The sequence below is a fragment of the Coregonus lavaretus genome (genome assembly GCF_964263955.1).
Source record: "Coregonus lavaretus genome assembly, chromosome: 9".
Taxonomy (NCBI): Eukaryota; Metazoa; Chordata; class Actinopteri; order Salmoniformes; family Salmonidae; genus Coregonus; species Coregonus lavaretus.
The window spans coordinates 29,821,449-29,833,903 of NC_139996.1; the positions used below are offsets into that span (position 1 = coordinate 29,821,449).

A 12,455-nucleotide genomic window follows, 5' to 3' on the forward strand; every position below is an offset into this window, starting at 1 on the left:
CTGACATTTTATAGATTGCTAGGTAAATTGATGATCTAGCCAGCTATCTAAACCTTGTAATCATGGCTAAATTACAGAAGGGCGCATTTTGGGGGCCCCCGACCTCCAATCTCTCTTAGGGCCCACAAAGGCTAGAGACTGCTCTGGGCGGGGCCTCAGACTGGCATCTGCCTGGGTCTTCCAAATCACTTAATCCGCCCTTGTCTAGGTTGGGTGCCTACCAGGTGCTTGAAAAGTAGGCCTATTATTTCCCTGAAGAAGTATACCCCAATTGTTTATGCATCAACCTGTAGAGTAGCCTAATTATTTATACAGCATGTTATATGCTTTGAGTCCATTGTTTAGGACAATTGATGACTTTAGTATGGGAAATTAAATTCCAATAATTTGTTATCCGTAGGGTGAAGTCCTGAAATGCCTCAGGAGGAAATTACAGTAGGCTATCTATTTTCGCATCGGTGGCGCAACAGTGGATTAACGATGCTTTTGTTTGGGCTAATGATGTGTATCGGATACTGCTAGCCTATTTAGATGGAGATTGTGAGATGTAGATTTGTAAACTATCTATATAATTATCTGATAAAAGGGAAATTATGCTGTTATTTTCTGTGCGACTCCGTTTTTAAACCTTTATTCTAGACATTGCCTTCTTTTATATAGAAAACATTTCTAAAGTGAATTATGAATGTGTATTAGGCCTAAATAAGGTTTAAATTGCGATTAATTTGATTAGGCCAGTATCTCGAACACGCTATATGCTTTGTTTCTAAAATATCTGAGTTTTTAACTACGATAATGAAATATTTCCAGACGAATAATTAGGTGGAGTATAATGGCAGGAAACCTGGATTTATTAGTCAGTAGGCTACTGGATGCATAGCGATTATTGACATAATTGACATGGCAAGATAGAGTATAGACCTAATGGCTTTTTGATTTGATGCCAGACGTCACATGCCTACTATGTTTCTTTCAATTGCTGTTTCAGGTCGTGATAAATAGGTTAGACTGCTATTGCATCCTCTGTTCACAAAGTTCATCCTCGACAACAAATTGTTGATGTCTAGTTGGCTATATGTCAGTCGTAGGCAAGCTTGACGTACTCCATGTCCAGAGGCTATTCCATTCCGGGATTCCGGCTGAAATGAAAATAAACCCAAGACACTCCAGAATGCGTTCGCAGGGTGGGAGTCCCCTTTGGCACTGAATCCAGCGACAGAGAGGTGGGTTTGTTGTGGTTCCATTCAATGTATCGTTTGCAGGTGATGCCAAGCATAGATAAGGAGCCGCCTAGCCCTGTCCTCTGTCTAGACTTGTGACATTACAAGTGAAACTGGAATGATCACATCGCAAATCCATATGTGGAGGCCAATTCAATGAACAATTTGGCCTCAGTAGTGATTAACAGGCCTCAAACGCTTGAATTTGACCCGCTATGATGCTGCTCCTTTATCCATTTTGAATAGCCAATACAATTAAAATTACAAGTTTACAAATTGATTTTGTCTAACAACTCAAGCGATTTTCAGAAATAGGGTCCTCTAAACTGACATCAAATCAGTGATTTATATAGGCCTATTATAAGTCTGACGTTTTTCATCCTAAAAGCTACATACTTTAAATTAGGCCTAAACCCACCATAAAGTGCTGAAATAGCCGTTTCATAAATATATAAAGTGATTTATTTTGTCAATTGAAATTTCGGTGAATATTTTAATGAATTACTGCAGAGATTTCGCATGCAGTTCATTAAACATGAAACAATTAATATGGGTTTATTAAGATTGCCTGTCTTTCCTCACAATAAATAACAATAACTTACTTTTTCTTAAAAGGCTCAAACAATCTGTATCTCATCCACTTAATTACAATATTTTACAAGACTTGATATTCATCATCTCTAGAAATCATGCACATCTACAGAGACATGGGGCTCCATATGATCCCAACCCGGCATAGGAAACTTAGATGAAACTATACAATGATGGCCGTGTTGGCCACTATGGATAATGTTCTGATATGTACATTATAAGTCAGTGGCTCATAATAAAGTTGAATGTTTGTAGATATAATCCTCAAGTATGTCCAACCATGTAGGATCCGAAGCTCAGACTCTGTTTTAGTTATAGGCCTTGGTTGTCACACTGGTACCTTGAAATTCATCTGATCCTGAACAATGCTGTGGACAGGTCCATCCGTGAACAATTGGTATCCTCGTAGACCATTCCAACGATATTGTTCTTTAAATAAGATTAAATCATTTCCCTATCCATGCTGTGAGCTGGCCAGTTCTCATGCAGGACACGCGGGAGCATGCTGGGGTTCGAAACGACCGGTTGGGCTGGTCTCACGTGTCTGCCGGACTCGCTACCATGCTGTTCGGGGTGTCCGGCAACTGCGACGACAAGGAGGTCACATCACTGCCCGAGGAGTTACCCATGGAGCCCGATTCAGGAAAACACACCTGCGATGGAAACAAGTGTTTAATAAGCGTTGTTTCCTCCCCAATATTGCAACAAAAAAAGTGTTTATTGTATAGCCTATTAATATGGACCCTAAAGCCGATGCCACACGAAGCAATCTGGACGCAATGTATGTTGCTCCGTGTGTCACCCCCCTGTTGCTCCGTGTGTCTTAGTTGCATTGCATCACAAGACAGAAATCAATCCTATTTCATGCAACTGATTGTATGCAATGTCCAATCAGTGAGCAGAACTCATATCGTTCTGTTCAGGACTCCAACCAGTTGTCATGTCAACACAGCTGTCAGTGCTGTTGCAAACCGAGACAGAAAATACATGCCAAATGGGGTATGTATACATTCTAGACATCATGGCTAGTCATGGGTTATGTACATGGTCTGGCAGACAATAAATGTCATTTTAGAAGTGAACCCAGACCATTCTCTGTCCAGTTTCAACTGAAATGGTTCAACATGAACTGGCTAGTCATCCCTAGCTTGGTTAGCTACCCAAGTTAGCTATATTGTTAAAACATGGTTGGCAAATAGGCAACATTTTGGCTAGTTAGCTAAATTGTACAGATAGCAGTTTGTCTATCGATGCTGTTACAATTACCAAACAAATCATTTTATGAAACCATGACGTGATTTATGACAGGATTGGATGTTGCATGCAATTTCAATTGCGTTTGAATTGTATCAGAAAAGTTGCTCTAGATGATGTCACTTGCAACTTGCATTGACTTGCCTAATTAAATAAAGGTTTAAAAAAAACATTTTCAGCAGAAATTGGGTACAAATTGCTTCGTGTGATACAGGCGTTATGTTTCGATTAAGTCCAATGCAAAGATTATTTATGTCAATAAGAATTTGTGTAGCCTATTACAGCCCATAATGTAAATCGATCAGCATTTGAATGTAATGCTTAGAAGCATTAATTTACTATTTAGAAATTGATTGAGTGACTAAAGCAGCAGTCTCTAATCTGAATTGAGATACAGTGGATGGTGTTTAGCTTCGTGAATAAACATTCATTTATTTCAAAATTCTCGTGTCTGTTTGTGTGTCTAGAGTGTGCAGCTCTCTTTTTCTTTTTCGTGTGGGTGCCTACCAACTGCTGGAAGGCTGGCTGGTCCAGGTCACTCTGCAAGGCGAACTCGCTCAGGGCCTTCCATGGGGGCTGGTAAGTCTGCACCTCTACTGGGTTCCCTTGGACCGTGTTGTCGTGTCGAATTGGACTGCCTGCCACCAGAGGCGTACCCGTCAGCCCCTGAAGATTCTACAGAGAAAACGAAAATGTATCACAACAAACATCTCACCACCATCTGGTTGTCTCAACATTTTGGCACGCTCCATTAAATTGCACCTTTCTTTTTAGTAGACCAAAATGTTTATGTTGCATTGGAAAGTCTCAATAACCTCACCGTTTTATCGCTGTGATGCTGTTGTTGAAGTTGCTTCATGAATATCGATCTCTTCTTGTCTTTACAACGTTTGTTCTGGAACCAAACTCTGATGACCCTTGGGCTAAGACCGGTCATCTCAACCAATTGTTCTTTCATAAGTGCGTCTGGTCTTGGGTTGGCATTGTAACAGGTCCGCAGGGTATGGAGCTGCTTCTCGTTCAATACTGTTCGCACCCGAGTGGTCTTCTCAGACTGCTTGTGGACGTGGTTCCGATGAGGAGGCTGTCGAACGGACACAGGATCTGTCGGACAAATATTCAAAAGGAAATACCTTTTGAAAATTGAATTTCCACTGACTGATCCCAATTTAGAAATGCATCGAAAAGGAAAATGGCTGATGATACCCTTCTTCTCCCTATTCAGCTAATAATAGGCTAACGATTATACTACTGGGAGTCTAATCATGTAATTTTGTGATAGCCTAAGTAATAAGATGCTTTGTTAAACTTTAATTAAACCTATAGGCTATATAGGTTTGCATCTCCTTGCAAATAGGCTACTAACTCAAAAAACATACTTGTGAACTACATATATATTTTTTTAAATACATTGAAATAACATTAATTATTTTTCTGTTGTAGAATTAGCCCTATGTTTCGATCGATGTCTTTTATTCTCTCTTCTTCTAACTTCACACCTACAAACTCTAAACGTTCAGTAGGCCTATATAGGCTAAATTACCAAAAATATATCGACCATTGCAGAATACCCCCTTCACACAGCCTAAATGTTACCTTTATTGTTTTCGAAATAAACGCATTTAGATAGGCTACATTTTAGTCTAATAATTGAACAAATGTAATAGATAAAAGCAGCACACAATAGGCTGTACTTTGTTTAGTCTACCAATTAATGTAATTTAATAAACTAGTAGGCTTAAAAGTCTGCAAACTTGCTCAGTGAAAGGACAATTTTACAGACAAGAATAATAATAATTATACTATTATTATATTATATCCTTTAGTTGTTATTAACGTTGTTATTAATATTATACTATCGCTATTATTATTACCACCATTATTATTTTACTGACCTGCAATATGAAGAGACCTGGAGTGAATAATTCCCGGATTTAGGGGACTTCCCGCTGAGGCCCGTTCCATCAGTAAACCATGATCAGCCCGACACAGCAGCTCCTCGTCCCGCAGAGAGAACTCATCCCCCGGCAGGAGATGCCTGCTGCAAACCGAGCACCTAAAACACTCCATGTGGTACACGTTGTCACGAGCTCTCATCACCAGATCGCTGCTGCAGAAGCCAATGTTACAGTTTGCACATTTAATCCCAAATAATCTGAAAAGGACATAGGAATATTGGTCTCAATATGTTATAATGCATGGGCATATAGCAGGAATGGCTTCACGCACCCTTGCCTGGTTTTAATGTCTATGATCCTGGCTGAGTAAGTCAAATGTATTTCAAGGATAGCCATCATCCACAAAAAAATCATCAAAACAGTTTGGGAATTCATATTGTACCTACTAGGCCTATATATTACACACTTTTCTTTCCAAGCATAAAACATTAGGCTCAAATCATCCCAAAAACATGCCTACGATAAGACAACTTTTTTTATTTTTTTTTTATTATTTTTTTTAACAAACAAACTTTGACTAGCCTATATGCTATTGTGTCTCATATAGATCCTTTTTTGCATTAATGTCAACAAGCTTCTAATACATTTCCACTTTCTTGTACAGTAGCTAAATCAAATCACAATTTTGGCCTTTGGACATTCCAAAGCTCTGAATAACGTTAGTGAGGAAAGTTAGTCAACTCCTACCTTACATAATCTCTTTTGCAGTATGTCTTGCCATCTCGGACGAAGCAAGTGCACGTCTCATCCAGGTACTGACTGCATTCCGCGCACTTCAGACACGCAGCATGCCACTCCAGGTCCGGGGCGACCCGCAGGATGTACTGGTCGTGGATCTGACTCCCACAGCCCACACACATTGCGATTCCAGACTTCTCTGTGGAATGCACATTGTATATGTATGCTACCACCACGTACACCCATGTAATAATCCCCCAGACATACTCGCTTTGTGTTGTGTCCACTCTGTCGCCTGTCAATGCAGCTTGTCCTGTTCTGTCATCCTTGTCATTTCCAGAATGAAGGGCCGTAGCCTACGCTTAAAACTGACCATAGACCTCTACTAAAATGTATTCATATCACCATTACCAACGATAAAGGCCTTGCTTTCGATTCACTGGGTCTGTTTAACGCTAAACATATGCATAGGATTGTACATACAATGTTTCAATAGTAGCCCAATATTATTAATGATAAAATCAATCATAAATGTGCCTGGGTTAAAGTTTAAAAAAAAGAGAGACGCAAATGTTTACTTACTTTTGGAATGATCCCCCATATCACCCAAGAAAGAAGAATTGAATATAATATCCACCATACAGGAGGGATAGTGCAGGCCGATAGCTGAAGAAATGGAGTGGGAGACTGCCCCGTCCCGTTCCTGCCTGACAACTTCTATTCCTCGAGTGAGAGGTGGGAAAAGAGCAATGTCCCACGCGCAGAGTGACGTCACATGCAAACCTGGACCTCTGTGCGTTTGGGGTGGGGTAAACTATGCAAAGTCTTTGACTATGAAACAATACTAGATCAACATTGACCCCTCCATTTTTTTTGGTCCAAGCCTGTGTTTGCTTTTTTGTTTGAAAAGCATGAAAGTGGAAGAAAAGTTCTAAATGTAATTAAAAGCTATTAGAAACTGAGTTATGTCATTTTGTAGTTTTGATGGTACTATTTTTGCATCATATAATGATAAGACACATTTTATTAAACTAAAAACAGTTTTATTTCACACATATGTTGAGTGGAAAGTGAAACTTTATTGTTATGATTATGCTTCTAGACTTATTATTGTGATAATGATTATGTGATGATGATTATTTATATATTTAAAATATTATTATTTTTATTATAATATTTTTTCCCGGTGACCAAATTTTTATATATATATATATATATATATATATATATATATATATATATATATATATATGCATTGCATAATCATATTGAAAGCCTGGGTTTCAAAAGGTAAGATTAGACTAGAAACCTCATAGAGAACTATGAGAGTGTTCTATGAGTGAGCCCTCTACTGGAAAAGGAGCAGAAAGGACCATTTTGTTGTTTATGTTTTCAATAACAGCTACATTATTTCGTCAATAGTATTATGTAGTCAATTTATAAAAAGCAAACCAAATCCCTCCAAAATAGTAAATGACGAAGCAATTTTGACATGCATTTCCTGAACTGACTACTCAAATAAATGTTCCCATTCTGCAATGTTGTATAATCCAAATTCAAATTCGATTAGTATTGTCCGAATATATAAATAAATAAATCGTTAGATACCGTTTTCAGTACGTTTTAAGACACGTTTTGAAATGGAAAATCCATCCACTTTTGTGCATGTGCTATAAATAAATAAATTATCGCGAAGAAATGCATGATATCAGATTACCGGTTTATTTGTTCAAGATGTCTTTATTCAAAAGGCCATGTGGCAACATCAACCTTCTCCCGAAAATCAAACTGTGACCGTGTCTCGAACCTCAACTTTGACATTGACCCTCACCCCAGATACAAATACAGATACAAATTATTTTAAGTTACAAATGTAATTAGGATATAAGGATGTCGATGTCGTTCATGGAGACAACAATGAATCAAAAAAACAAAAACATATTTTCTTATTTGAAGCATTGTTTGAGTTTCATTCCAAAGCCGTTTAAATAAATATTGAGCAAAAAAGTTGCATTAGAAATAGATAGGCCAATTGGTAGAGCATGACGCTTGTAACGCCAGGGTAGTGGGTTCGATCCCCGGGACCACCCATACGTAAAAAATGTATGCACACATGACTGTAAGTCGCTTTGGATAAAAGTGTCTGCTAAATGGCATATTATTATTATTATTATTATAAGAAAACGTTTACCAATCATTATGATTACCCTAATCCATTAAATGCTTTATATTTCAAAGCAATTGCATTTATAGACATATAGGCCAGTCAATCACAAAACAAAACTCACAAATTGAATAGGCTATATGGAATAAATTGCAATTCAAACCGCAAATCTGTCCAATTTGAGTTGACAATGCATAACTCATGTTTATCAAAATCATATTTTTATTTTGTGAATGGCTACTTAATCTTTATTTATTACATGTTCATGATTGACATCCATCCCACCATGGTTTAAAGAAAACGTCTTCATAGGCTGCCTATTTTTTTAATTTATCATTTATTTCGTTATCTATTAGGCCTAGATAGCCAACGGATGATCCCATTGAAATTAAAAGTCTAATTCCTACAAGAATTTATACATTTATTCATCACGATCTAGACCTGTCCCAAGATTGCAATCAAACACTTAAGACAGACAGCCCAATGGGCATAGACATCAGTTCAACTTCTAGTTTTGATTTACATTTGTTGAGTTGTCAACTAAAGTGACTTCAACGTGAAATCAACAAAAAAAAATCACAATGTCATTGGATTTAGTTTAAAAGTTTGGTGAAAAAAATTCGAAATGCCCTTAAATTTAAGACTTTTTGCAAATCCAATCAGTTTTCCATGTTGATTCAACTTCATCACATATATTTATTTGGTTGAAAGGATGTGGAAACAACGTTGATTCAACAAATGTTTCCCCAGTGTGCATTCAAAATTGCCTACAGTTTAAGATCTAAGATAAGACTGAGCTTTTGCCTGGGTGTAAAGTTCTCCCTTATTGCACTTACCCAGTAAACATGTCCACTTTGGCACGATGTGGGCCCATTGCGGGCTCAAACATTGGCCCCATGTAGGCTGCCCACATTGGGCCTATGCGCGTTTGCTATTTAATAGGAATTGATATATTTATAATTTATTTATGACACTTAATTCAGTGCATAAATTGTATAGTGTTCAAGCCTTAAAGGTATTTAGGGAACATGATTCATTGTATCAGAAATACAACCAAGTTGTTGCTATCATACATAGGCCTATATTTTATATACTGTAAGTAATAGGCCTACATATATACGTTTCTCATATGTCACATGCACTTATTTAATTATTTTTAAAGACTTCATCACTGTACAAGATAAAACAAAAATGGGCATAACAGAACCCTTAAATTGGAAGTGGAATGACACTCAGTAATGGTTGCAAAAAAAGAACTGCGTGCAAACCACGCCCCCAAATATTCTAATGAGCCGCCGCCTTTAGCTGGGCTTGGTGTGGGCTAGCCCGTGCTGCAGAGCAGGCTGGTGGGAGGAGCTACAAGAGGACGAGCTCATTGTAATGGCTGGAATGGAATAAATTGAATAGTATCAAACATATGGAAAACACGTTTGACACTGTTCCATCGATTCCAATCCAGCCATTACAATGAGCCCCTCCTCCTGTAGCTCCTCCCAGTAGCCTCCACTGCCATGCTGGGCTTGGTGTGGGCTAACCTGTGTTGGGTTAGTATAGGCTAGTCCATGTTGGACTGATGTGGGATTGGTGTGGGCTAGCCTGTGTTAGGCTTGCTGTGTGGTAGCCCGTGTTGGACTGGTGTGGGCTTGGTGTGACCTTGGTGTGGGCTAGCCAGTGCCCAACTTGCCCACCAAATACCCACAGGGGCCAATGGGGTAATGTTTGCTGGGTATGGTCTAGGGCAGGGTTTCCCAAAATTGGTCCTGGGGCTCCCCTGGGTGCACGTTTTGGTTTTTGCCCTAGCACCATCAAAGCTTGATGATGAGTTGGTTCTTTAAATCAGCTGTGTAGTGCTAGGTCAAAACCCAAAACGTGCACCCAGGGGAAACCCTGGTCTAGGGCAGGGATGGGCAACTTTGATGGGGGTGGGGGCCACAAAAAAATCTGAACTCATCATAAGGGTTTGCAGTGGCTCGCAGGTCTATGTACCCACATCCATACCCACACATGCAGTCAGAGCTGGATCTAGCCTTTTGGGGGCCCTAAGCAAAATATTGTCTGGCCTTTGTTGGGCATGTTGTGGGCTAGCCCGTGCTGGGCTAGTGTGGGCTTGGTGTGGGCAAGCCTGTGACCACCTTGCCCACCGAATACCCACTAGGTTTGCTGGGCATGGTCTAGGCTACTACGTATTGGTTACATCTCTCCAACATGTATGGCTAAAGTAATTTATGGCAAAGCAAGAACTGGCCCTGAACCAGCAAAGCAGGAAGCACCAGTGACTCGGTTAATAAAAAAGTGGTCAGATGACGCAGATGCTAAGCTACAGGACTGTTTTGCTAGCACAGACTGGAACATGTTCCGGGATTCTTCAGACAGCATTGAGGAGTACACCACATCAGTCACTGGCTTCATCAATAAGTGCATCAATGATGTCGTCCCCACAGTGACCGTACGTACATACCCCAACCAGAAGCCATGGATTACAGGAAACATCCGCACTGAGCTAAAGGGTAGAGCTGCCGCTTTCAAGGAACGGGACTCTAACCCGGACGCTTATAAGAAATCCCGCTATGACCTCCGACGAACCATCAAACAGGCAAAGAGTCAATACAGGTCTAAGATTGAATCGTCCTACACTGGCTCTGACGCTCGTCGGATGTGGCAGGGCTTGAAAACCATTACAGACTACAAAGGGAAGCACAGCCGCGAGCTGCCCAGTGACACAAGCCTACCAGACGAGCTAAACCACTTCTATGCTCACTTCGAGGCAAGCAACACTGAAGCATGCATGAGAGCACCAGCTGTTCCGGATGACTATGTGATCACGCTCTCCGTAGCCGATGTGAGTAAGACTTTTAAGCAGGTCAACATTCACAAGGCCGCAGGGCCAGACGGATTACCAGGACGTGTACTCCGAGCATGTGCTGACCAACTGGCAAGTGTCTTCACTGACATTTTCAACATGTCCCTGACTGAGTCTGTAATACCAACATGTTTCAAGCAGACCACCATAGTCCCCGTGCCCAAGGACTCTAAGATAACCTGCCTAAATGACTACCGACCCATAGCACTGACGTCTGTAGCCATGAAGTGCTTTGAAAGGCTGGTCATGGCTCACATCAACAGCATTATCCCAGAAACCCTAGACCCACTCCAATTTGCATACCGCCCCAACAGATCCACAGATGATGCAATCTCTATTGCACTCCACACTGCCCTTTCCCACCTGGACAAGAGGAACACCTACGTGAGAATGCTATTCATTGACTACAGCTCAGCATTCAACACCATAGTGCCCTCTAAGCTCATCACTAAGCTAAGGATCCTGGGACTAAACACCTCCCTCTGCAACTGGATCCTGGACTTCCTGACGGGCCGCCCCCAGGTGGTAAGGGTAGGTAACAACACATCTGCCACACTGATCCTCAACACGGGGGCCCCTCAGGGGTGCGTGCTCAGTCCCCTCCTGTACTCTCTGTTCACCCATGACTGCATGGCCAGGCACGACTCCAACACCATCATTAAGTTTGCCGATGACACAACAGTGGTAGGCCTGATCACCGACAACGATGAGACAGCCTATAGGGAGGAGGTCAGAGATCTGGCCGTGTGGTGCCAGGACAACAACCTCTCCCTCAACATGACCAAGACAAAGGAGATGATTGTGTACTACAGGAAAAAAAAGAGGACTGAGCACGCCCCCATTCTCATCGACGGGGCTGTAGTGGAACAGGTTGAGAGCTTCAAGTTCCTTGGTGTCCACATCACCAACGAACTATCATGGTCCAAACACACCAAGACAGTCATGAAGAGGGCACGACAAAGCCTATTCCCCTCAGGAGACTAAAAAGATTTGGCATGGGTCCTCAGATCCTCAAAAAATTCTACAGCTGCACCATCGAGAGCATCCTGACTGGTTGCATCACCGCCTGGTATGGCAACTGCTTGGCCTCCGACCGCAAGGCACTACAGAGGGTAGTGCGTACGGCCCAGTACATCACTGGGGCAAAGCTTCCTGCCATCCAGGACCTCTATACCAGGCGGTGTCAGAGGAAGGCCCTCAAAATTGTCAAAGACTCCAGCCACCCTAGTCATAGACTGTTCTCTTTGCTACCGCACGGCAAGCGGTACCGGAGTGCCAAGTCTAGGTCCAAAAGACTTCTCAACAGCTTCTACCCCCAAGCCATAAGACTCCTGAACAGCTAATCATGGCTACCCGGACTATTTGCACTGCCCCCCCACCCCATCCTTTTTACGCTGCTGCTACTCTGTTAAGTATTTATGCATAGTCACTTTAACTCTACCCACATGTACATATTACCTCAACTACCTCAACTAGCCGGTGCCCCCGCACATTGACTCTGCAACGGTACCCCCCTGTATATATAGCCTCCCTACTGTCACTTTATTTTTACTTCTGCTCTTTTTATTTCTCAACACTTTTTTTTTGTTGTTGTTTTATTTTTACTTTTTTTGTTTAAAATAAATGCACTGTTGGTTAAGGGCTGTAAGTAAGCATTTCACTGTAATGTCTGCACCTGTTGTATTCGGTGCATGTGACCAATACAATTTGATTTGATTTGATTTCCAGGT

At 41.0% G+C, this 12,455-nt stretch overlaps 1 protein-coding gene across 1 annotated transcript; it reads right to left on the reverse strand.

The window, feature by feature from the left end:
• Positions 1 to 821: 821 nt before the first annotated feature.
• LOC311134569 (insulin gene enhancer protein ISL-2A) lies at positions 822 to 6,425 on the reverse strand. Its single transcript, XM_084168278.1, has 6 exons — positions 6,284 to 6,425; positions 5,711 to 5,900; positions 4,961 to 5,220; positions 3,886 to 4,169; positions 3,573 to 3,740; positions 822 to 2,464 (listed from the first exon to the last, which is right to left on the reverse strand). The coding sequence occupies exons 1-6, from the start codon at positions 6,339 to 6,341 to the stop codon at positions 2,348 to 2,350; spliced, it is 1,077 nt and encodes a 358-aa protein (XP_084024404.1). The 5' UTR covers positions 6,342 to 6,425; the 3' UTR covers positions 822 to 2,347.
• Between the last annotated feature and the right edge of the window lie 6,030 nt (positions 6,426 to 12,455).

What these genes read in the sequence shown, in the direction of transcription:
- LOC311134569 (XM_084168278.1), bottom strand. Translation starts at nt 6,341, where the DNA reads ATGGTGGATATTATATTCAATTCTTCTTTCTTGGGTGATATGGGGGAT. An exon ending in TATGGGGGATCATTCCAAAA is followed by an intron (nt 5,901 to 6,283) that starts GTAAGTAAACAT and finishes TGCATTCCACAG; the next exon opens with AGAAGTCTGGAATCGCAATG. An exon ending in CAGGTCTCTTCATATTGCAG is followed by an intron (nt 4,170 to 4,960) that starts GTCAGTAAAATA and finishes TTTGTCCGACAG; the next exon opens with ATCCTGTGTCCGTTCGACAG.